Here is a 26,362-nt window from a genome sequence, read left to right on the forward strand (position 1 = left end):
TAGTCACCCAGGCACCCCTCACTTCCTCTCACGCTTGACTCAAATATTTCCTTCTGGATGAGGTCTACCTTGGCTACTCCAAATAAATGAGCACATGTCCCCACACTTTCTATCTCTGTTCCCTATTTTCTCCATAGCACTTATCATTAATTGACATTTTAAAATATCATTTTTCATGAGCATGGGATTTTGCCTTTTTTCTTCACTGATTTGTTCCCCCAGAGTGCTTAGCATGGGGCAAGCACTCAATACCTTAGGACTGATCTCAAAATGAGTTTCCAAATTGAAAGGGTAAAATCACTGTGAACTTTCTAAGCAGAACTTTCCAAGAGAAAACGTGTCAACCTGCTGAATTCACAAATCAGAATGTTTTCAAATTTCTCAATAGTAACACAGTAAAGAGCAAGACAATGGACAAATAATTCCCAACCTACAATTTATTCCGTCAGGCAAGTCTAATGGTGGAATAAAAGCAGTTTCAGGCTCTTAAGATCTAAGGATAATTTGCCTCCCATGCATCCTTGCTCCATAAAGCTACTAAAGTATGTGGATCACCTAAGCAGAAAAAGGAAAGCATAGAATCCTGCCACCAGAACACGAGAGGCAGGTGCAAAGATGTCCAGGGTCACAAGAAAGGGAGATTCCGGGATGACAGCTGCGCACGGAAGCTCCACCAGTCCAGTCTGAGGGGTTTTGCACACCATGACTGCCCAATGCAATCGCATGGTCTCTGCAGCCTGGTAAAACTGGCAATGGACACGTTGTGCAGAAATGAGGGAATAAACTGAGAAGGCAGGGTACACGATGGGGCAAACTCACTCAGGAGAAAGGCAGAGCAAGTCCCAGGACATGTGCAGCACTCCAGAAAAAGAACAGTGGCATTGCCCTGGAGGGTTCACACCAAGGGGCTGGGTCGGGACAGGGGGGAAGGGACGGAACTGACACACCGGTTGGTGGGCTCATCCTAGAGGATGGCGATTAAGTAGTTTGGAAATTAGCAGTAGGTACACAGGCAACTAAGGGGTGTGTGTGTGTGTGTGTGTGTGTATGGTATTTAAGTTTAGGAAACGCAAAAGTAAAACATGAACGTATCATTTCTAAACATGGAGCTGCAAGAACACACTGGAGGCATGAGCCACTACTGCATTCTTTTATAAGCCATTTAAAATTTTATGTATTCCTTTAAAAATTAAAAAATCCTTGATTTTCAAAAAGATACACTGACTTCTCACTAAGCTTTCCAACCTTCTCATCTATGGGAATTTTCCTTTCACAATATTTACCTACCAAAATGAGACGGTAACAGATGTTGGTAGCTAGGATCCCAGGTGGCAAAGACATGAAAGAACGGGAGTACTTTGAAATAGTTTTATTGGCTCATAAGACCTTTGCATATAAAAAAAATACCCAAAACACTATGCAGTATTAAATCACAATTACATTTTTTTACCAATTCAAACTACCCTGAATATACATCTTTTAAAGGAAAAAAATCCTACAGAACTGAATTCTGAAATGACATTATGACTTAAATACTATGACAAAATAGATAATTCCTTATAACATTAATTCATTGCACAAAGCTGCCAGATATTTTCATAAGCATAACCATTGCACAGAGTGCAAATGAACACAATTTCAATGTTATACATTTAGTTGAAGTACATGTGCCTCCCCCTAAGAACTCTGACATTTCTGGCACAAAATGTTGGTCTCTTTGAACTTCACCAGGCTACCACCTTCACAATCCAGTTACTCTTTCTCTCCCTAAAAAACAGACACATCCTTCTGCTGTCAAAGCCTACACAAGTCAGCATCGCCTTTGCTTAAAGAAATCGACTCCCCTCAGTTCTTCTGGCAGGTACTCCTGATCCACAGGCTCGCTGTACATGGGGTTGTACTTGTAGCCCTTGCCGTAGCCCAAATCCTTCATCAGCCTGGTGGGGGCGTTCCGCAGGTGCAGCGGGACGGGGGGCAGGGGCCCCTGGTGGTTCCGCAGGCACGCCTTGACGTTGTTGTAGGCGCTGTACACCTCAATGGACTTTGGGGCTCTGGCAAAATAGACTACACACTGGGCCAGAAGCACCTAGGACGAAAAGGAAACATTTTACTATGAAGATGCCAGATAGTTTCTGTCTTGTGGAATATTTTATGACATCTCTAGTTAATTCTGAAAAGATTCCTACCATGCTTTTATTCCCCCCTTTTGTACCTACAGTCTTGATAATCACCTGTGATTGGAAAAATTCCTATAGGAGGCAAGATGGTGAACTAGACCAATGATTTACTTTTCTTGTTATTGTTAAACAGAACTTTTTACCAAATGATTTTTTTTCTTAAAATCCCAATGTAGAAAACAGATAAGCATGAAGCTGCTGTTTGTGGGTGAATATACAGAAACTTCCTGTTCAGCTGTTTCAACATTTCTGGCCCCAAGAAAGCCTGAGCACTTCCTCCGAAGCCAGGACTGCTGCGAAGTTTTAAAACATGATCTTGCTGTTGACACCTAAGGTCTCCTCTCTCTCTGGGGTCTAAGCTTCTAAAATGAGAGTTAAAACGCCAAGCAGCTTCTTTGCTGGGCCCACGCATTAGAGCTGACGGCGGAATAGATGTTCAAATCCATGAAGGGACACAGCACAGGAGCAAGGAACTGAATTACACAGAAGTGAGCTGATTACTTACCTCACATTCGGGCATGCCTATAAAATGACAGCCTTGGTAGGCAGCAACTGCTTGTGTTAGCGCAGACGGGTCCGCCAGACCTGTCACACACACAGAAAGGGGACCGTGTCAGTCGCAGTGCACACTCCCACCCAGGCCTGTCGACGAGCTGCTGCTACTAGAGACTATCACTGCCTGTGGACTTCACTGACCAAAACTCCCACTTAGCAAAATGGATGCACTTTTCTCTGATCTTACTGGCTTATTCAAGAAATAATTACTGAATGGTAAAGTGTTTCCTCATGGATAGTTTTTATCTACCTCTAGTAGGAAAAGTAAGAGAGTATAAACAACAAACATGAGAAACAACGGCCATGCAGACACAGACACATGAAAAACAAAACATCTAACACCAAAGACAAGTAAAGCTTTTCTGATCTTCTTTAGTGTCTAGAATCTTCCATTTCTATCTCAGAAGCTGTCCACTGAAAACCTGAACACGTGACTGCAAAGCATTTAAAGTACTTTATTTCAATACTCATGTTAAGAAAATCACTACTGAAGAGGAAACAGTGATGACTTTAGGAACGCAGCCACTCAGAAGTACACACTCAATGCCAAGAAATAAACCAGGGAGTCCACACTCGTCTTATCTTCATCTCATCTGTCCACATGCTACCAAGAGATTCTTAGGCCAAAAAGCAACAGCATCCCTGCCCCCAACACCGCACAACCCCATCCCTTGTGAACAGCAGGGTCCGGGTCCTCCCGAGAACACTCACCTATGTCCTCACTGGCAAACCTCACAAGCCTCCTTGCCACGTACAGCGGGTCCTCTCCTCCTTCAAGCATGCGTGCGAGCCAGTAGAGGGAGGCACTCTGGTCTGAGCCCCTCATTGACTTATGCAGTGCAGAGATGCAGTTGTAATGCTCTTCTCCTAGACACCACAAAAAGTACTCGCTCAACTGTGGGCCAGAAGTGGGAACATACAAAGCTCACAGGTGGGTCATCCGAGCCATAGGTTTGCTTTACTTGGTTGATTTTAAGGAAGCCTGGATAAGGGACCCAGGAAAGCCTGGGGAGAGTGGGGTCTGACAGCTGTCCTGGGCTGCTTGGCGGGAGGGCACAATGCCACGAGCGTGGAGCAGACCCTGCAGTTCCCTGTGCAGCCCGTGGGGCTGTCTGGTAACGCGGTCCCACTCAGAGAAGAAGTTTGCCGCAGAACCTGTGCTGCCCACGTGGCGAGTGAGCACAGACCAGGCAAGCAGAGGCAGTTCTCTGGGGCCCCGCTGGACTGCCACAGCCAAGTGAGGAAGGAGAGGGATTCTGATGTTCAGGTTCTACTATGTGCCTCCCCCTGTCATTTTGAGGAAAACTGACCCTGGGTCTGGTTGTGGCCATTAGGAAGGAGAGTCAAGTGGCAAGGACAGTTGTTATACCCACTCTGTTCCTCAGTGTCCTTTCCAGCTGCCTTTCTGGTATCTCGAGGCTGTGGCCACTTAAATCTGGTGTAGGACACCCATATGGCCAGATCCCAGAAGGGCGGACACACAGACTGACCGCTTTCACTGGGAAAGCACTGTAGCCCCTCGCCCTTACCATTGGTCTCTTCCCACTTTACGCAAGATTCACATGTAAACAAATCAGTGAAATGTGCTTTTAAAAAACATACTCAAGAAGAGAAAATTATAGGTAAACACTTGTATTTGCACACATTTCACGATTTTCTGATCATCATCTCTTCCTTACGTTTGAGGAGAGGGCAGCCTCTTCCTTAGCAAGAACAGGGGAGCTATTCTTACTAGTAGTAGTCCTCCCATGCAAGCACCAATGTGGACAGGGAGACCATGACCCACTCTGCATAGCGTCTGGGCCCTGGGAACAAGTCCCAGCAGCTGACAGTGCTGGTGAGACAATACTTGGCCTTCATGACACAAGATGCTGGCTTGCCCAGGAGGAAAGACCCAAGAGGCTAACTGCAGGGACTGAGCATCTCCTGTTCAGGAAGATGGCAGATCAATAGCTTCAGCTCAGCCACCAGATGTCTGTGGACAAACGCAATTGTCCTCTAGTTCACAGCTTCCTCAGCTAAGTCACAGTGTCAGAAGACTGGCTGGGAGAGTGTTCTGGGTGAACTCCCCAAAGTTCTGGCATACCCCTCATTCACAGGCCTGGCCATTTCATGGATATATGGGAGATGAAAGAAGCCACTTCTGTCTCACCTTCTGTCAAATGTAAATGAGAAGATGGCAATGCATCTCTCGGACACATTACTCACTTACTGCAGGTCAACGCTGAAAGGTAAATACGGTACGAGCATGAGCTCTAAAGCCAGGCAGTCTGGGTTTGAGTGTCACACTTATTAGCCATGACCATGGGCAAGTTATGATCCTCTCTATGCCTCGGGCTTCTCAGCTGTAATGTGGGCATTAGAAGACTATGTGGCTCATAGGATTGAGTCTTGATGTTCGCCTAATATGGGGTAAGCACTCTAGAAACATAAAAGCGTTAGATACTACTCTATGCTAGCTTTCAGTTTTGCTTTATCATATATCACTTTTTAACCTAAAATTTCACATTATTTATGTAGAATCCTGATCTTAATGCAAGGCAAAGAATTTGTTCTCATTTGGAAATGCCTTTACTCTGTTGCAGAAATATCTGCAAGTGAGTAGTTATTCACTAGATAACATTAAAAGAAATAATTAAAATTGTGGGGGTGGGGATTTTTGTCTCACCAGTTATAAAAAGGCCCAAGAGTATAAGCTAGCAGGTTTCCAGGGCAATGCTTCAATCATCCCTATTTATGGAACACAGCTTGGAAGGGAACAATTCTCTAGGATCCGTCTACAGATCCATGGGTGTGCTGCTGCTCTGCAGAGGGGTATGCTGGAGGCGGCAGCGGGGGTGGGGGTGGGGGTAGGGGATGGTCACATTAAGTAAGACTTATAGAACGTGTGGTTTCTCAGGGCCTGACCCCCAGGCAGCCTCCTATTGTCCCCAGTTCTACCTGGGGCAGCACAAGAGCCATGGAGAAAGTGGTCCCCATTGTGCATTGCTCCCCTGGATGGAATATGAGCCCTAAGAAGTAGAAACCCTACAACTAAACATGTCTGACATCCACTGTGTGTGTCTGGGTGTACTCACGTGAAAGTGCATTACTGTGTGAGTGAGTGTGCTCCAGTGGGAAACTGGTGACCTCAGGATGGGCTGCTGTGAAGGCGGCACCAATAGTGGGGTAGGACACAGTCCTAGGAGAGACAGTCTGGCACCTCGAGTTGAGAATGAGTTTTACCACTTGTTTTGCGAACTAAGGCAAGCTTTGTAAAATGGGGAATATAATAACTATCTCCTATGGTAACTTTGAGAATTAAAAAAAACAATGTGTATAAGATACTAAAATATTCAATGCTAGCTAATGATCTGTTAAATGGTAGCCTTTTGGTTTTTAAATGACAGTCTGATAATATCAAACATGAAAAAACAGTTACAATTCATCCAGTCAAAATGAAGAACCTCCTTTAGGACAGGTACAAGAAGGGAGAGGGACCCCGTTGTTGGAACCCCCAGAAATAATGGAGAGTCCAGTATGTGGGAATATTTTTACCTCTTAAAATTTAAACTTTTGTTCATATCCCTAATTCCTGTATTTGGTCAAAAGTAAAGCAAAGCTCCAAGATCAGAATGCTTGACTTTTCAGATTTTCCAAGCATTCATATGATATTCAGGAGCACAGATAGCTGGCCACCTACTATCTCTGGGCTCTGCTAGGAGAGGTCCTGCCGAGAGGCATGTTCCCATCAGAAGTAGAAAGGGCTGTTTTGTTATATGTCTCTAAGGAGTCCTTACTAATACATCCATAGTGCCTATTAGCAGCCCCCATCTCTGCCCCCAATCATTTGAGGCACACTAAGGCTGAAAGAGCTTCTGTCATTTCCCCAAAGTCATACAGTTTTCTGTTCAACTCATCAGGGGTCAGTGCCTGGAACCCAAAGTCATTCTTAGGCTCTTCCACCCACCTTCTGTAACCAGTAAGAAGTATTCTCTATCATCAAAAAGCATTCGGAAATATTGTAGACAAGGTACTACTGCCTACGTGATATCTGGAATGTTCAATTATCAGCTTCCCTGTCTGGCTGGCATAGCTTTTAATGATGTGGAAATTATTCCAGATACTACAGTAAGATACGACTGTGCTGTGCTTATGACATTTAATATTTGTTTTAAATCTGATATCTGTAAATGCAGTGCTACAAAAGCAGGTAAGTATACACAGCAAAACTAATATTTTAAAAAAGCTATTAGGGGCGCCTGGGTGGCTCAGTTGGTTAAGTGTCCGGCTTCTGACTTTGGCTCAGGTCATGATCTCATGGTTCGTGGGTCCGAGCCCCGTGTCGGGCACTGTGCTGACAGCTAGCTCAGAGCTTGGAGCCTGTCTTCAGATCCTGTGACCCCTTCTCTCTCTGACCTTTCCCTGCTCATGCTGTCTCTCTCGCTCAAAAATAAAAACACTAAAAAAAAAAAAAAAAGCTATTAAACCAAAAGTATCACATCAAGATCCACATAAACTTCATTTTTAGGTGAGACTCTAAAAATTAAGCATTTTAATTCTCATTAAACTAACAGAAATAAGTCACTTACTATAAAAGTTCCTTTTGTTATTTACTGCTGTTATGATTACAAAAAAATAGAGGGGCTTTCAAAAATACTTGTATTCTAAAAGACACTATACCAGAGCGTAATGGAAAAATACCAACCTATCTTACCAGGAAAGTTTATTTATTTATTTATTTATTTATTTAATATTTTTTAATGTTTTTATTTATTTTTGATACAGAGAGAGACAGAGCATGAGAGGGGGAGGGGCAGAGAGAGAAGGAGACACAGAACAGGAAGCAGGCTCCAGGCTCTGAGCTGTCAGCACAGAGCCTGACGCGGGGCTCAAACCCACGAACGTGAGATCTGACCTGAGCCGAAGTCGGAGGCTTAACCGACTGAGCCACCCAGGCGCCCCCTTACCAGGAAAGTTTAAAGCCTGCAATTTCAAACATGAAAGCTCTCAATTCTTATCAGGACTGCTTCTGCTCTGTGCCTCTCACAAGAAAGGTCAGGAAGCTAGCTAGGTCTCTGAAATCAAGCTCTGAGTTGAAGGTTTAATTCAATTACCAATATGGAGATCCAACTGAGAATCAAGTTCACATTTTGAACTCAGCTGAAAGTCAGAAGCCTGGGATATGAGTATATGGACACGACTTATCTCATTCAAGTTACCCTCTTTTCACATTTTGTTCACTTACCTGCTCGGTCATATAAAATATGAGATTGCTGGAGGCCTTCCTTCACATCATTTTCAGTGATCAGAACTCTACTAGGAGAATAGGTTTGCCCACTCTTCTTACAAAACATCTTCCTAGAGCTTAACCTGGCCAGCACTGCCAGCTGCAGTCCGTTCAATCCAGCTCGGGCATCCCCATCGCTAAGATAAGCCAGAGTGTCTACTGCTTTATCCTCTATGAACACGGACGGCCTGCAACACAAGCAGGGTTAGTTACTACCACTTTCATGTTCTGCACTGATTCTGTAGACTTCTTACAGAACTGATATGTCTTAGCAAGGTCACTAAAAAACTACCTTAGGTTCAAGGTTCTGTCCTCTCTCCCTAACTCATGTTGTTAACACTGTTAAACATTATCTAGATGGAGTACTGACCTTGAGTCACAAGATTATTTTTCTGTGTAAGCACACACGCATAAGCCATGTATGACGGAGACATGGAAAGATATGTGGTCTCTCTGGTTCTATCCTACAGAAGAGCGAAAACCACAGGAACACCAGGACTTCACTATAGTGTACAGAAAACATACTTCAAACACTGTCCCCATCCTAATGAGACAGGTGTGCTGAGACCACTTCTCAAACAGGGCAGGGCCAGAATCACATCATGCAGTTCAGTTCCCTCATTTTACAAACAACCCGGGTTCCCGGTTACTTTGGACCCCTCAGGAACTAGAAGCAGACCTCTGGGATTTTGGCCTGGGGCGTGCTTCTAAGAGGGAAGGTATTAACCACATAAAGCCTGCACAGAGTAGCAGAGAGGTCACTAGCCTGAGTATCTAACAGAAGACTCTGACAGAACTTGGCTGGAAGACCTTAGGTCAGGCACCTCCAATCACACATTTCTAAATGTGGACCCTCATGCAGTTTTAATTAGGATTTGTTCTCAAGTCTAATTCAGTAAACTTTTCTATTTCTAGTCTAGTTAGACAAAATATCTCACATATTTAGTTACTTAAAGGGGTCTGAACTAATTCTTGGCTAGCTGTTAGCTGCACATTTGCAAAGCAAAAAATGATTTTTCAGTTACAGCTCACCAATGTTATTGCCAACTTTCAGCTGAAAATGTCTCTAGTAATTAATAAGCTGATTAGGACTGTCCAAATCAGCTACTTGGAAAACCATGCACAGGCACCAACTGAGCTGTGCCAAGGAGGGATGGTGGGGAAGGGGGGTTCAGTTCATGAAGGGGGACCCACGCGTAATTCCTATCATACACCCATCACCTACTACTTCACTTTGGTGAATAGCTCGAATAACACCAATTTGCATTTTATTCACTAAAAGATATTTCTCACATCTTAAAGGCTGCCTCATCTCACCCCTTATTTATCGGAGCCAAGACTCACTTTCTCATCACTCACCGCACATAAGGCACCTGTTTTGTCTTAGTTTGGTAACGAACGACTCTATCCTCAGACTTCTGACAGCTAGCTGCCTGGGCCCCACAGTCATGGTTACAGGTTAGAAGCCCAACCTCCTCCCTTTCTGACCAGACAGATCCTGAAAACATTCACGAGGTCCACATACCGGCACTTTGTAAAGTCGAGGAAGATTTCTCAACAGGCATTGTTTAGCAGATTCTAGATGGTTTGGAAGAAAGCGACAGACAACGCACACTAAAGAAAATGTGTTAGGATCGACTAACATCAGAGGGGGTGTGCTAGCATCTGATGTGCCTTAAAGGGAAGGGCCCTCCTGGGGCCTGGTGATAGCACACCGTCTTTGTGTGTGTGCACACATGTGTGTGTATGAGGGGGGAGGGGATAGATGTGGGAAGGGGAAAACAAAGTTGCCTGAACATCTATCTCATTTCAGCCTCAGAACTAATAAAAGCAAAGCCTTCCACCTCTTTGGAAAGCTTCCTAGCAACAAAGAGCCCACAGAATCATTTGCAGGAAGGAAAAGAGTAAAGCAGGAGTCCTAATCAATCCTAACTGAGCCATCACCAGGAGTCAGGCCATTTGTTGATCACATTTGTCATCTCTCCATCTCCACTAAATATTGAGGCATCAAGGACAGGAATGTTTTATTCTTTTTTTACATCCCTAGTGCTTGATAGAGAATAGGCATTCAATATCTGCACAATGAATGGACTAATTTCAATTTTTTCCCACAATCTCAAAGTGAAATGTTTTTTTAAAGATTGTAACATATACAAAAACATTAAAACAACAACAAAACCCTTTTCTGCACCACCTAGAGATAATAGTTACTAGGTATTATATTGAACTTCCTTTATGATCCATCCACCCATGCAACCATCAACTTTACAACTAAATTTTAAAACAAAATTGAGATCATACTATAGTTTTCATCTTTAACAAATATTATTTTGGAAAAACAAGCTGTTCAGAACTCTGCATATTATTTTATTTTTACAAAATGTATTGAAAAAGAGAGACAAAGGAGTAAAAGTCATCTACTGCTATACTTCCTTAATATTAGTATTTTGGTATATATCCTCTTTCTATGAATTTATCCACTATATATATTTAGCAGCACGAAGTGTTTTGGGGAACAGAAAAAAGATGGGTGTCCTTATATACCCTAGCATTGACTATAGCGCCCCATTTCCACTGGTCCTCATACAGTCAGCAAGTAGGCCTTATTAATTATGAAAGAAGCCAACTAGCAGACTGCTCCATAGATTTATAAACAGCATAATGTAAACAGGCCTTTAAATGGGTAAATATTTTATGTGGTTGGAAAACAGGATCCTTCCTTCAATTTTTAAACTCTTAACTAAAGTCCGAGTTATACTACTGCTATCTTTTAAGTCAGGTTTGGCGTCACGGGGAGTGAGAAAGCTGCCACAAGGAAACCAGAGCTGAGAGCTTCTGCCCCGGCTCCCACTGCTCCATTCTTTCTCTTCATTGGTATGTTCCACATTCCAAAGTTTCAACCCCGTCCAAAATGATGAGTATTTTTAAACACAAATGAATCTGTCAGCAACTCTGTTCAAGTAATAAAAGGCAACTGCTGATGGCACTCACAATGGTCACACAAGCAAATTACCCAATGGAAATATGCTATTAAGAACACTGTACAGATGCTGAAAATGTTTTATCTATCCTCCAATACATCCTGAACCCCAATTTACACTACTTTGGTTCTGAAGAGTAATTAAATGTGTTAAAATATCTTGTGATCTTAGAAGAAGGAACACACGAGTGCTCATGCCAAGAACAATGAAATAAGGAATATTTATACTGAGATTTGCAAAACTCCTCAACAGTTAACTATTGTATAAATTATCTTGAAAGAGTTCACTCCTAGTCCAGAGACATTATTTTAAAATTTAAGCATAAACTTATAATTTCGGACATAACTTTCCAAGTTAGTTCAGAATTAAATAAGGCAAAATCTATTCTGGGGATAGAGTGTTTGAACTTGCATAGTACCCTCCTAAGAAACAGATAATAAATTATATTAGAAAAAATTGTTTCCTAATTTAAAAAATGGTTAACATAAGTGCATTGGGAAAGATCATGTCTCCAGTTTACAGATGTAGAAATAAAAGATTTCGCCTCATTTCTCTAACTGAAGAAATATGCTTCGGTCCTAGCAGGAACATGGGAAGCACGCCAAAGGACAACTTCCTCCTTTCCTTTTTCCTTCCAAGGGCCTGGACCTTTCTGCACACTGTTTTTCTAGTGGTTGATACTGGGATTTGGAGAATTCTTTTTATTTTGTTATTTTAAAAAAGTTTTTTTAATGTTTTATTATTTATTTTTCAGAGAGAGAGCATAAGCAGGGGAGGGGCAGAGAAAGAGGGAGACACAGAATCTGAAGCAGCTTGAGGATCCGAGTTGTCAGCACAGAGTCCCACTCGGGGTTTGAACTCACAAACTGTGAGATCATGACCTGAGCCGAAGTCGGATGCTCAATTGACTGAGCCACCCAGGTGCCCTGGAGGATTTTTTTTAGATGGCAGGATGTTTAAGTTGAAGGAGGAGTTAAATAAGTGAAAATGTAGCTGTTATTTTATGGCAGAACAAAAAAAATATATGTATGGTTCAGTTATACTTTCTAAGTTACAAAACAATACTCTGTGAATCTTTCACTAAAGAAAAGGAACATTCCATGGTCAGGGTAACAACCGCCCAACGGTGGTCCTCAACCATGGATGTGCATCAGATTACAGAGAACTATCCTAAAATACAGATGTATATATCTAACCACAGATTTGCTGATTCTAAAATCTCCAGGGACAGAATACCCCCCATCCCCGGCACAGGAATAGTTGACCCTTCAACAATGTGTGGGTTAGGGGACAATGACCCCCAAAACAAAAAAAATTCTCCTAAGACTTTGGACTCTCCCAAAATATAGCTACCAATAGCTTACTGCTGACAGAAGCCTTACCAATAACAAAACAATCAATTAACACATATTTTATGTTATGGGTATTATATACTGTATTCTTACAATAAAACAAGCTAGAGAAAAGGTTAATCAGAAAATCCATTTATATTAATCTGTATATAAGTGGATCCAGGTACTTCTAACTCATGTTGTTCAGGGGTCAATTGTATTCTCAAAATGTCTCCCTGATAAATGTGGTGTGTAGATCTGGTTAAAAGGCACTACTGCTGGGGCCTGGGTGGCTCAATCGGTTACGCACCCGACTTTGGTTCAGGTCATGATCTCACAGCTCATGACTTCAAGCCTCATGTCAGGCTCTGTGCTGACAGCTCAGTTTGTGTTCTCTTTCTCTCAAAAATAAGCAAACAAAAGAGATAATTTTTTTTAAAAAGGCCTTACTACTAAGTTATAGATGAGAATCTTTTTGTTCCAATCCTTTACAAATTAAAACGTTTTTCTCATACAAAGGAACACAGAAAAATTAGAATGTTAATATTCACCAGTAGCATTAAAATTTTTTTTAATGTTTATTTATTCGCAAGAGCAAGAGTGAGAGAGAGTGAGCGGGGAAGGAATCGAGAGAAAGGGAGACACAGAACCTGAAGCAGGCTCCAGGCTCTGAGCTGTCAGTACAGAGACTGACACAGGGCTTGAACTCATGAACCATGAGGTCATACCTGAGCCGAAGTTGAACACTTAACCAACTGAGCCACCCAGGTGCCCCTCACCAGTAGCATTTTAACCTGGTACTAAGTAAAAGTAACTCACATCACTTGCTCCTAGATCCCTTCAAAACTGAGGACAGGCACAGCTCCGTTACAGTGCTCCTGGTTGCACTTCACAGACATTACTTTCTGCCCCCCCACCCCCCAATCTAAGATTTGTGGCCAGCCTGCATTGAACATATCTACTGGTGTCATTTTTCCAACAGCAATTGCTCACTTCATGTCTCTAGGTCAGATTCTGATAATCCTTGCAATATTTCAAATTTTTTCATTATTATTTGTCATGATGATCTGTGATCAGTGATCTCTGATGTTACTATTCTGTAACTGTTTTGTATTCTGTAACTGTGCCACAAACCACACCGATATAAGACAGAGAATTTACTGATTGATAAATATTTGAGTTCTGCCTGCTCCACCAACCTGCCATTCCTGTATGTCTCTTCTTCAGGTTCCCCTATTCCTTGAGACACAATACTGAAATCAGGCCAATTAATAACCCTATAGTGGCTTCTTAGCATTCAAGTGAAAGGAAGAGTTGCATGTCTCTCACTTTAAAAATCTCGAAATGACTGAGGTTAGTGAGGAAGGCATGTTTAAAGCCAAGACAGGCCAAAAGCTAGGCCTCTTGCGCCGAACAGCCAAATTATGAATGCAAAGAAGTTCTTGAAGGAAATTAACAGAATGAGGCCCTCTCTTCAATTCTGTGACAGCTAAGAGAGGTGAGGAAGTTGCAGGAGAAAAGTCTGAAGCTAGTAGAGGTTGATTCATGAGGTTTAAGTCCAGAAGCCATCTTCATAAGTTCAATGTGAAGCAGCGAGTGCTAATGTAGAAACGACAGCAAGTTATCCAAAAGATCTAGCTAATGAAAGTGGCTGCACTACAGATTTTCAGTGTAGACAAAACAGTCTTCTATTAGAAGAAGACGCCACGTAGGGACTTTCATAGCTAGGGAGAAGCCAAAGCCTGCCTTCAAAACCTAAAAGGACAGTCTGACTGTCCTGGTAGGGGCTAATGCTGCTGGTAACTTGAAATTGAAGCCAATGCTCATTTATTATTCTGGAAATCCTAGGCCCTTAAGAATTATACTAAATATACTCTGCTTATGCTTCACACACGGCACAACAAAGCTTAGATGACAGCATACCTGCTGACAACATGGCTTACTGGACACTTCAAGCTCACTGTGGACCTACTGCTCAGAAAATAAAGGTTCCTTTCAAAATATTCCTGCTTGTTGAGAAGGCACCTAGTCATCCTAAAACTCTGATGGAGATATACAAAGAGAAGAATGTTGTTTCCGTGCCCACTAACACAACATCCATTCTGTGGCTAATGGATCAAGGAGTCATTTCAACTTTCAAGTCTTATTATTTAGGAACTATTTTGTAAGGCTAGAACTACCAAAGTGATTCATCCAATGGATCCAGTAAAGTCAACTGAAAACTTTCTGGAAAGGATTTACCATTCCAGATGTCCATTAAGAATATTTATGATTCATGGGAAGAGGTCAAAATATCAACATGAGCAGGAGTGTGGAAAAGGTTGATTCCAATCCTCGTGGATGACTTTGAGGAGTTCAGGACTTCAGAGGGGGAAGTAATTGCAGATGGGATGGAAATAGCCAGAGAACTAGAACTGGAAGTGGAACCTGAAGATGCAACTGAGCTGCTGCCATCTGATGACAAAACTTGAATGGATGAGGAACTGCTTCCTAGAGATGAGCAAAGAAAGTGGTTTCCTGAGATGGCATCTACTCCTGGTGATGCTGCTGTGAAGACTGCTGAAATGACGAAGATTTAGAGTATTAGATAATTTAGTTGGTAAAGCGGTGGCAGATTTGAGAAGAGGGACTCCCACTTTAGAAGAAGTTCTACTATGGGTAAAATGCTATCAAACAACATCACAAGCTACAGAGAAACTCTGTGAAAGGAACAGTCAACTGATGCAAATGAAACAAACGTAATTGTTGTCTTATTTTATCAAATTGCTACAGCTCTCCTACCTTAAGCAACCACCACCCTGATCAGTTATCATCCATCAACATCAAGGCAAAACCTTCCACCACCAAATAAATTAAGACTTGCTGAAAGTTCAAATGATTGGACAGCATTTTTCAGCAGTAAAATTATTTTTAAATTAAGGTAGGTACGTTATTGTTTTAGACATAATCCTGAACACTCTAGTGTAGTGTAAACATACCTTTTGTATTCAATAGAGAGCCAAAAATTAATCTCACTAGCTTTATTGCACTGGTCTGAAACCAAACTCAAGTTATATCTGAGGTATATGCCTGTAGTTAGAAACAGGCCTTCAGAAGCTGGCTCCATTGCATTAAAACAATGTGCCTCAGTTTCTTCATCTAATAAAAGGAGGTAACAACACCTACATCAAAGAGGATTATAAACATTGTTTTTATAGTTTGTTTATTTCTGAGATACAGAGAGATAGAGCACGAGTTGGGAAGGGACAGAGAGAAAGAAGGAGACAGAATCTGAAACAGGCTCCAGGCTCTGAGCTGTCAGCTCCAGGCTCTGAGCTGTCAGCATGGAACCTGATACAGGCCCCGAACCCATGAATCGTGAGATCATGACCTGAGCTGAGGTCGAATGCTTAACCAACTGGGCCATCCAGGCGCCCCATAAGAGGATTAAATAAGACACTAAATCTTAACGTAATACCTAACATTTCATGGACACTCAATAAATTTTAGCTATTTTTATTAAAAGAATCATTTTAAGTAGCCTGTTCAGTAGCATTCTCTCTAGAATTGCAAATCTTCAAGGCAGAGACCTCAACTCTGCTGCTTCCAGGATAACGAGACTGAAAATAAAACAAAACAAAACAAAACTACTTTCTCCCATAAAGAGAGAACATAAACTTCACAAATATAAATCCCCTTTGTGTTTAATCCCATGGAGGCATACATCTTTCCTAATTACACTATACCTTAAATCTGGTAGGGAATAGTGAGGTGAATAGTGCCTTCCAAAGATGTGCCTCAGTCCAAATCCCTGAACCTGTGAATTTAACTATATTAAGGATTTCAAGATGAGATCATTCTGGATTTAGTATGGGCCCTAAATCACAAACGTCCTCATAGGAGACAATAAAAGAGAAGGCAGAGGGACAGAGACTGCCATGTGAAGATGGAAGCAGAGCTGGAGTGATTCTGCCACAAGCCAAGGAATGCCAGGAGCCACCAGAAGCTAGAAAGAAAGACTATCCTAGAGCCTTCAGAGAGAATGTGGCCTGACAACAGCTGGATTTCAGACAGTCTTTATAACTGTGAGAGAATAAAACAATAAAAATATCCTTGTAGGCCACTCCACCCAGTATGTGGTACAGGTTTTCCCTACTATTCGAAAGAAGAGTGTTCCTTTGAAACCTTTTGCAAGATAAAATGGCACTGAAGAGGTAATTACCATTAATTTATAATGAAACATTTTTTAGTGTTCTCAGACCCAAAAAGTGACCTCTCTTAGGCTTTTCTGATATCTTAGAACACATCTTGCTAACAGATGTACAAAGCAGACTGAAATAAAGCAGATGTTCATAGACATAATCCAAAACTATGGTGGCAGGATGCCAAGATGCTGAATGTAGTTGCCAGGGAAGGAGTCTGGTGGCGCCACTCACCCTGCTAGGTGGGTACTGCCTCTGACTCACTGCAAAACAAGGGCTGAATGCTGCTTTTGCCTTTTTTTGAGGTAAGAATGGAACTCCTCTTCAAATTTCTTCCATTTAGTGACAATAGGTATTAATGTAGGTCTTTCATGAATGTGAAGTGGTGTAATGTGAACTTCTAAGAAGTAGGGGATACCCATAATTTGTGATGGCAGGAACAGGAAACAAGGTCAATGAGACTGACTGATGTTCCTGGTTGCCATTATTTTTGTCAGAATTCTCATAATGTATGCTAATATATATTTCTTTATTAAAAATCATTTTTAAGGAGAATTATTAAAATCCACTCTAACTAAACCTTTAACTCCTAATTGATACTTCCTATTCTAGTGATCCACTACCTCTCTTTCCATTCAGTGATAGAAAAGGTTATTTTTGAAAGGCAGCCAATAATATTAATAATATTAATTAATAAAAACAAAACAAATGAACCCAGAGCCATCTTGTCACAGCACCTTCACGTCAGAAGGTCAGAGCCAACATTAACTCTTCCAACTAAACTGTTGGAATTCTGCCGAGTTAGTGACAAGGCAACCAATCATGGCTCCTCACTTCACTGTCTTCATATCCACAAACGTATGCATGTTATCTGGCCCACAAACAATGGATTCTCTAGGGGTGTTTTTGAATATGCATGTGTCCTATTATGTGAAATCTATAATCCTTCAAAGCTGCAAGTTCTCACAGTAACTAAACACTTGTTCACTTTCTCATTTCCAGCCATCACAAGCTCAACGGATGATAGACCATGGTTTTTTTTTTTCCTCTCCTGGTCTCCAAAATTAACCCAGTAAACAGATAACATGCTTCACTGTATCATGTGACCAAAATGTTTAGCAAAATACATGAACACTATTGATCACCCAAACAAACCAAAAGAGCTACAGTACAGACAATTCAACATAAGTTACCAGTCAAATCACAATTGAATACAGAGTACTATCTTGCAGATGACTCGCTAAAGCTGTGAGGTGGTAAACATGGGGGAGTAGAGGGAAGATGCTGTTCTTTGACCCTCCTCCCATCTTGTTCCCTGGAATGCAGGTATGATGACTAGAACTCCTTGGGGCATGAAGTTGAACTCGTGTACTGAAGGTGATAGAGCAAAAAGATAAGGGCCAGGTCCCTGAAGATACCATGATGCTGACTAGGAACTGCATTTTCACACTTGTCTATCTTCAGACTCTTTTACATGAAAAGAAAAGTTCTATCTTGGTTATGTCAGTAATTTGACTTTTTCCCTGTTATATGCAACCTAACCTAAGTGGTTCAGTAATGTTGGATACTCCTTTCTTACTGAAACATCCTTATGGTTTTCCTATCTTTCTGGACTTCGTCTCCTTACAAAATAAATGCTGACAAGTCCTCAACTCATTACTTTTATTTCCTGGCCCTCTTCAGCTCTCCTATTCAAACACATGGGATACATGATCCCTGAAGTGCTGGTGGCTCCCAAATCCCTAGGGTCAAACACCTTTCCTGCTCTCCTGATTTCTTTATCTGTCTAGAAAACCTCTCCATATGAATCATCCAGAGGCGCCACAAACTGAACAAGTCCTAAACCAAACCCCACACTTCCTCTTCCTTAGATCTTTCTTTTCAAGTGTACAACTACTCGCCCGGTCACCGGGTATCAAAGTCATCCTGGACACTCCTTTTTCCTCCCACTTCACACCCAAGCCTACAGACCTGATTCTGCAATTTTTCAGAGCAGATCCTGCCTTTGTTGTTCAAGTCACTTGCATCTGTTGCCTTCAGCATCACTGCAATAGCCTCCTAAATGGTTTTCCTGGTGTCTGGTGAGGGGGAGGGAAGATGAGACTTGACTCCCTTCAACCCACCCTCTCCAATGCTACAGTCATCTTCCTAAAATACAGAGCTGGGCATGTCACTTAGTCTCTTGCTCAAAAACTTTCTATGGTTTCCCATAGCTCTCCACATCACTCACCTCACCTTAGAGCACAGATCTTTCAAAATGTGGGGTTGCCTCCCTCTCTGGCTTCACTGACCATCACTTTCTCACACCCACTCTTCACTCAGCCATAATGAATGGATCATACTATTTACTACCACCTTGCCTTTCATATACTGTTTTCCCTCGCCAAAATGAGTTTCCATTTCAACTAGGTACGTTCTACTTATCCTCCAAAATTCAACTCAGCATCCCCTTCATCCAGCAGGTGAAATCATTTGATTTCATATATTCTAGAGGCCTCTTTTCTATCCCCCACTGCTCCTTGGTCATACTGTAATCACAGTATGTCCCTGGGACGCCCATTTGCTCATCTATCTCCTTATCACACACTAAACTTTCTAAAGGCATAGGAATATGCTTTTCAACACTCAGCCAATGCCTAGCATATGCAGGGCCTTCAATTTATGCTGAATAGATAAATACAGAAGGAAAAGCTTAAAAAGAACACTTACATCTCACTCTAACGGGAATCTGTCACGTACAAATGTATACTAGATGAGAATTCACCATTCCTCAAGAAAATCAAGAATGGTGTTAAGCATCAGCACGATTCATTTTCAAACTAGTGCCTGCTTATCTCATCTCATGCACAACCCTGAACAGTCTCGATTTCTCTGTTAACTAGGACACCAAAATATAAGACTACAAATGTACTCATGGCTTCCCAGAGAACGTAATTATTTGGGGTTAAAAGTCTTTCTTTCTAACTAGATTAGTGTAACCAAACTTAATTTATGTGCAAGAGAATGTATATATATTTAAAGCCAGTCAATAGATGTGAAAGTATAATTTTACCTAAAACTGAAAGAAAATAAAATCCATTTTTAATTACCCATGGTAACTGGGGCGATCAGGTGCTTCGGTTAGGAAGTCACTTATAAGAGTTCTTTCTGTGGCCTGTGACCTCTCCCAACTTAACTTTCTTATTAGAATTGCTAACAAGTAGACCAATTATTTAAGTTTAATAATCTTTAATTTCACTCTTTGCTTAAACAATAGTATTAAAGAAAAAGACTCTTGATACCTGGACAATAGAGCAATCATCCCTTATGCTACACTCTCCAAAAATAAAATTAAACTACTTCTCTCATATTGAAAGTCAGAATTTACTCATTCATAAAGCATTTATTAAGTACATATCCACTAGGCACTGTGCTGGGAATCTGAATAAGAAGGATAAGTTCTTATCTTCCTAGCCCTCCCAGGAAGGGAAGGGATGGGAATAACAAAGTAAACAAGTGAATGAAAACAAGTAATAATTAGGATCAATTCCAAACGAGGGATAGTGGAAAAAGTAAACAACCTATTGGACATAGTAGGTTTTCTCTTACGGAAATGCAATTTTAGCAGATTAAGAATCACTGGCTCACTTTTATATCAGGCTCCCAGTTTCAATAAGAGAAATTTTAATTCTTTCACTTGATCCTCTCAAATTTAGTGGGCATGCAAATGACTCAGAGATCCTGTTAGGATGCAAAAATCCTTTTTAAAATGAGCTCCACAGTTCTTCCACTGTCCTTCTCATTTCACCTAATTATGGCATGGCAGTGACTGGAGAGAGAAAACAACCTGAGGGTATCTGAATAACAATTCCATGAAATCATGACATGAGTGAAATCAATACAATTACCCTAGATTAATAAAAATGCAGGATAAAAAGTTGTAGATATATTACGATAACCAGTACACAGAAAGAAAAACACAGAAATATGTTGGGATATTCCCCCACTTTCTTCCCGTGTTTAATCACTTGGTTATATGTGTTTTATAGCAAAGATGTTGTTTGAAGGAAAGCTATACTAGATTGAGGAGCTGGTTGTATATAGCCCCTTTTGACCTTTATAAGTGCCAAGTGCCCAGCACACACAGGGCTCCTAAGTGTAAGTACACTTAACTGACACCAGCAGGTTCCCTATGTCTTTTTAGCCACAATGTTGATGGCTATGCCATCACAATTCCACCCTACAATGATGTGACTGTGTTGTGCCTGGGGGTCCTTGGCCATGTTTCAAGGCTTTCATGAAGCACAGCATAATTCCTCCTCAAAGAGACAGGGGCAAATGTGAGAGGCCAGACATTCAGGGAGAGACTTTTGAAACCTAAACCCCGAACCTAAAACTATGTCTTGTACTTTAATCCTCACAGAAGAGTGGCTCCAGAACTTGGCCTCAGGGCAGGCACCAGCAGCTGTGGGGTCCAGAGCATGAAGAGGCAGGCATTAGTCTCTCATCAGACCAGATTATGTTCCACTGTGTTATTTCAGTTGACACATGGATAAATGACATCTGAGGAATATATTGGAATATAAAGAAAACCCCTGACCCAAGTAATCTAATTGACTATATACCATATATATGTTGTATATTAATGAACTCATGTGGTGCTTATGATATAGGAATAGATTGCTAAAAGGGAAGAGAGAGCTTTTAATGTGTTATTTTCAGTTAACATTTCTTTACTTTCATAGAACTGAGCTTGGCTTTTAAAGTGTGCAAAAAATTTTTTTAAGTATTTAAAAAAATTTTGGTAATACATTAATTTTGATTTGATATTTCTAAAAGAAGAAAAGAAATTGGAATCTGAATACAAATCTCAAAAGATTTGTAAGTTAAGTCTATTTCATGAAACGAAACAATCAATAAGCCTTCTCATAGTGTTCCACGCCTTTTACAAAAAGTGTTAGGAAAAGAAAAAAATCCTTAAGCACCAAAAACTAAAACAACAGGCAAAACAATGCTAAAGCTTGAAAAATTAGATGCACCCCGTATAGGGCTAGAAAATCCATCTTAAAAGAAATGCTTGCAGAGATATACTTGGTATGACTGACTACTTCCCTCTCCTAGATCAACGTTTCTTCTCTGTCCCCACCCTCTCCTTACTGCCGTCCAGCCCTTTCTGGCCCTCTGCCAGGGGATTCTGAGAGGTGTTTGCCCCCAAAATACTGCCCACAGTCAACTTACTCTGAACTGCTGTTACTGCTGTGGCTCAGAGGGTCAGTAGGACGACTGGAGTCTAGGACGTGGATTCCTAGTGAGTTGATTGCTCGCATTAGAATAGTTACCATTGCCTCTACGGGAAGCTTCTCAAGAACAATAACCCGACAGCGGCTTAGGAGAGCAGCATTGACCTGGAAGGAAGGGTTTTCCGTGGTTGCCCCAATCAGAGTGATCGTCCCACATTCCACGTGAGGAAGGAAAGTGTCCTAATCATGGGAGGAAAACAGAAGAAATTGATTCCAGTCAACAACCTGCAGAATCCTATGTAAGTTGGCTATTCTCTCCTTCTCCTAATTTTGAATTCTGGAACAGCTTTATATTCACTGGATATGGATGCACTGTTGGGAGAATGGAACTCAGGCTTTTAAAGCTGAAAACATATCTTTTGGAATGTGAATGTCTAAGCCTGGCCACTTGCTGGTACACTAATAGCTCAAAGTAGAATTCTAATGTAGTTTTGAGGTAACTCATTTTTTTTACTTAAGAAAGTATTTCCTATCCTAACTGCCAGATAGCTTAAATAGAGCAGCTATTTATTTGTAGAAGTCTAAGAAAACATAAAAACATCAGGATTTCTAAAACCTTCTTCCTTTGTGAGTACTCCATCATAATAGTTATTTTTCCTAACAAACCTGGTAAATATATACCGGTGGCTATGTAAACACTGGATGTTGCTTTACAGGGAAGAAATACTAAGATGAGTCAATGGTCTAATGAAAGCTAGAGCACGCACGTCCTGTTGCTGACCCTGTCAGAACTCTGAAGGGCGCACTGAAAAAGAGATTCAGATCAGGAAAAGCTTAGTAGGGTTTTGTAAAATATTTCTTTCTCTGATTAAAAAATTATAATAAATCTATCAAAGAAAAAAGTATACTTGAAGAAAACATACAAAAATGGCTTGGCTTTGTTTATAAAAATAAGTTGTCCTTGTACTTTATTTCAAAAAGCCATTTAAATAATAGTGATTAGATCTTGAAACATTCACCCTGCAGAGAACCTGAGGTCACAGAAAACACTCTTAATTTTGAAAATGAAAAAGTCACACTATATAGGAGAGAAGTTTAAAAATGTTAAATCAAGGTAAACTGCTTACTATGACTCCTAATATTTTAGATTCAAAATCTGTAAAAATGAGAGACTTGATCCCAAGCTGCTTTTCTGATAGGTTTAGTTCAGGGTCATACTAATATCATATAGAGAAAGCATTTTCTTGTCACCAAAAAAACACTAAGAAAAAGTCGGGAAACAGGCTCAAAGAAGATGGATTGATAGTCTAAACCTCTCTACAGATAGAAAATTAATGATATGAAGAATAATAATGATATTAAGGATATCAATAAGGATATCCTTAGCATTTAGGTTTTTGCGCTTTTCAAAGTGATCTCACATACTTTGTTCACTTTAATGTTCACAATGACCAAAGGTAGAAAAGAGGTTAATATACCTGCTGAGATTTATTGAACCGATGAATCTCATCAATAAAAAGGATGGTTTTCCTTTTGAAAAAGCTCTTTTCGTTTTGAGCTTGTTTTATGACATCTCGCACATCATTTGTCTTGGCATTTGTTGCAGACAATGTCACAAATCTTATGCTATGTTTCTTGCTGTTGTTGGCTATAATGTGAGCCAAAGTGGTCTAGAAAATAAGACACACAGTTTGGAAAGCTGATCAGACACCCATGGGTCCTAACACAAGCAGCATCAGCACTATTTACCAAGCAACTTGAACTCTAAAGAATGCTCAGCAGCACAGATACAATCCAAAATACCATACTACATTTTCAAAAATTAAAAAAAAAAGTTAAAAATAAAACAGGAAAGTAGCTAAAACTTAGGCTAATCCTGACCTTTTCTCCTTTATACCTAACCCTGTTTGATTCTGTTTTTGGGGACTCTAAGATCTTTGGAATCCCCATAAAGAGCGGCTCTTGATTTAGCAGAGCCTGAGTGACAGCTGTGACCTCTTCCAGCCAAGAAAGCATGACTGCTGAAGGACTAGGTGTAGAAATGGAGCGCAGAACCATAGAATCAATCAGTTCTACAACTGGAAGCTTATCAATGCAGCCTGGAAAAGGGTAACAACTCCCTAGCATTTAAGAGGACTGCATGCTGCCACCTCTGAATGTCTACTTTGGAAGTGGATGAAACAATAGCACTTCGATCATGTTAGCAATCATGAGAAAATGATGGTGAAATTAGTGACTGCATTTAACCAGGTGCCCCATAAATGTGCATATGCTGTTATTAACATTATTACTGTTAGCAGTAAAGTATAATAGTAAGAATGGGAATAAAGAAAATCTGTGTTAAATGAGAACAAACTTGGTCCTGAATGAATGGAAAGATGGCACTTTATTTTCTAAAACTTGTATAGCACCATTAGATACTGTGGCTGTTTCATCAAACCCCAGCCTATGGATTCCCACACCACATACGCCTAGGCTTGTGACTGATCACCAGCCACTACACTGGGTGGCCCATTACATCTCTTGCCTGGCATCTTCTGTTAGTTCACCCTACTCATTTCCCTAGCGAGTTTTTTCTTGCCATCTGATTAACAAGAACAGCTGATTAGCCATTCTCATGATCTTATGTAAAGAGTCCATGAACAACTACTCATAATACTCCTGCTCAATCTCCTAAATAGGGTAACAACTAAATATACCACCATGTTAGAATGTTTTCTGCGATAGACCCAATTTATTCCTGGACAAAGGGAAAGTGAAGAATACATAAAATGAGCAAGATGCATTCTAGGAACTGGAGCAAAGGGAGGTGTGATTAAGCTGGAGATGAAGCTGGAAAGAAAAACTGGGAAAAAATCATTAAAACCCTTGTATACTAAGGAGTCTGAGTCACAAAGCTATGAGAGACTCTTTACACTCTGATCCTGAATTTTGCCTTTCACTCACTGGTGCTCCTCCTCCTCCTCTCTCTTCCTGGGGATAGAAAAAAATATTTAAACACCTCTTAACCTTCTCTATTTTGCTTAACTCTGCCACTGTTCTTAAGATTTCTTTTAATGACATGTCTTCCAGACCCCAGTATTCTAACTGCCTTCCTCTGGACATGTACTAATTCCTAACAAGGTGGACATCAAAATGCCATTGATGTTTCTTCTCTAAAGCAGAAGGCATTATGAGATAGTTATGGAAATGCTAGATGAAAGCAATTTGCAAAAGGAAAAGAGTTTTCATATTAGTCTTGTTAAACATATTCTCAAGGATTAAAAATAATCAGTTAAAACAAACCAACAGCTACAGGGAGGGGAAGGAAACACAACTGAAACAAACAAAAACAAATTTTGATCCCCCCTGCAAAGCTGAACCCATATACCTACAAACATAATATACAAATGTTCTGCAATTTTTAACATGTCGTTTCCTTGAGAACAGGGTCATTAATGGGAGGGTGGGGGTGCACGCTGGAAAACAAAGATCAAATCTAAGAGTCCAAATATTTTTGTAAAACTATGAATTCAGAGCCCTGCATTTTGAGAATGACCAGAAAACGTGCCTCATAAATCTGGCGGTGTGTGTCTGCTCTTACACCCCTCACTGACTCCACCTGTGGGCCAGGCACTGCCCGGGCTCAGATGGTACCTGAGGCCCTGCACTCAGGCCTCAATACGCCGGGTGGACGGGCGGATTCTTCGCGGCCGGCCTCGGCCAGGGCTCTCTGACCGTCAGATCCACGCCCGACCCCACTCAGATCAATACTCGGAACCCTTCTGTCCAGGCGGCACTCACCTTGCCGCAGCCCGGAGGTCCCCACAGGATGAGAGAGGGGATTTCGTTGGTCTCCAGGAGGGACCGCAGCAGGGTCTCCTGCCCCACGGCTCTGCTCTGCCCGATGTAGTCCTGCAGCGTGTCGGGACGCATCTTGTCGGCCAGCGGCTTGCCCTCCAGCAGCTGCCGAATCTCCTCCGCCGCCAGAGACCGCGCGTGCGGGCGGCCCGCGCCGCTGGCCGCGAAGGCAGCGGCGTCGGCGGCGTCCGCATCCCAGTGGCCCGGGTCGTCCTCGCCATCCGCATCCGCGTCCCCATCGCCATCTCCCACTACCTCCTCCTCCTCCTGCGCTTCCGCCTCGTCCCAGCTCCGCGGAGACGCGCTGCCCGCCGCGGCGGCCGCTGCCGCCGGCCTCTTTCCCGAGCCCTTCCTCCCGGGACTGCTGGAGCGGGCCACGGGGAAGTCGGGGATGAGGCGGGCGCCGCTGGGCGTGGGCGGCGCGTCATAGCTTTCCCGGCTCTCGGTCTCGCCTCCGTCGTCGCCCTCCTCGCCTTCGCCCTCGCTGCTCTCGGCCGCCGTCGGGGTGGCCGGCTGCTTCAGCGCGGAGCTCTCGGAGAGCCGCCGCTTCTTGGCGCTGGGTGGCGAGAGCCCCTTGGCCCTCTCCCCGGTGTGGTGAGGCCCGGCCGTGGGCTCCGCGTGCCCGGCAGGGTTAAGCAGCAGACAGCGGTCCAGGTGCGAGTTGATGTGCGCGGCGGGCATCATCTGCTGGCACACGGGGCACTGCACCTGGTGCAGCTGCGACAGGAAGGGGTCGTCTTCCGGCCCGCTCACCTCCATGGTGGCCGCCGCCCTCGCCGGCGCCCGGCGCGGCCGCAGCAGCCCCTACG

The 26,362-nt window shown here is 42.0% G+C and overlaps 1 protein-coding gene across 1 annotated transcript; it reads right to left on the reverse strand.

Moving 5' to 3' along the window:
* Positions 1-1,247: 1,247 nt before the first annotated feature.
* On the reverse strand, positions 1,248-26,356 carry WRNIP1 (WRN helicase interacting protein 1). The gene is made up of 7 exons (XM_029943840.1): positions 25,497-26,356; positions 23,192-23,383; positions 21,712-21,953; positions 7,960-8,189; positions 3,444-3,599; positions 2,683-2,762; positions 1,248-2,086 (listed from the first exon to the last, which is right to left on the reverse strand). Exons 1-7 carry the CDS (start codon positions 26,310-26,312, stop codon positions 1,811-1,813), a joined length of 1,992 nt encoding a protein of 663 aa, XP_029799700.1. The 5' UTR covers positions 26,313-26,356; the 3' UTR covers positions 1,248-1,810.
* Positions 26,357-26,362: the final 6 nt, after the last annotated feature.

Source organism: Suricata suricatta, chromosome 7, assembly GCF_006229205.1.
Source record: "Suricata suricatta isolate VVHF042 chromosome 7, meerkat_22Aug2017_6uvM2_HiC, whole genome shotgun sequence".
NCBI classification, from domain to species: domain Eukaryota; kingdom Metazoa; phylum Chordata; class Mammalia; order Carnivora; family Herpestidae; genus Suricata; species Suricata suricatta.

Bases quoted from the DNA above. Each gene is read 5' to 3' on its own strand.
- WRNIP1 (XM_029943840.1), bottom strand. From the start codon at position 26,312: ATGGAGGTGAGCGGGCCGGAAGACGACCCCTTCCTGTCGCAGCTGCAC. The intron at 3,600-7,959 runs GTAAGTGAACAA...TGTGGTGTCTAG, and splicing joins TATTTTATATGACCGAGCAG to GAGAAGAGCATTACAACTGC. The intron at 2,087-2,682 runs GTAAGTAATCAG...TTTTCGTCCTAG, and splicing joins TAGGCATGCCCGAATGTGAG to GTGCTTCTGGCCCAGTGTGT.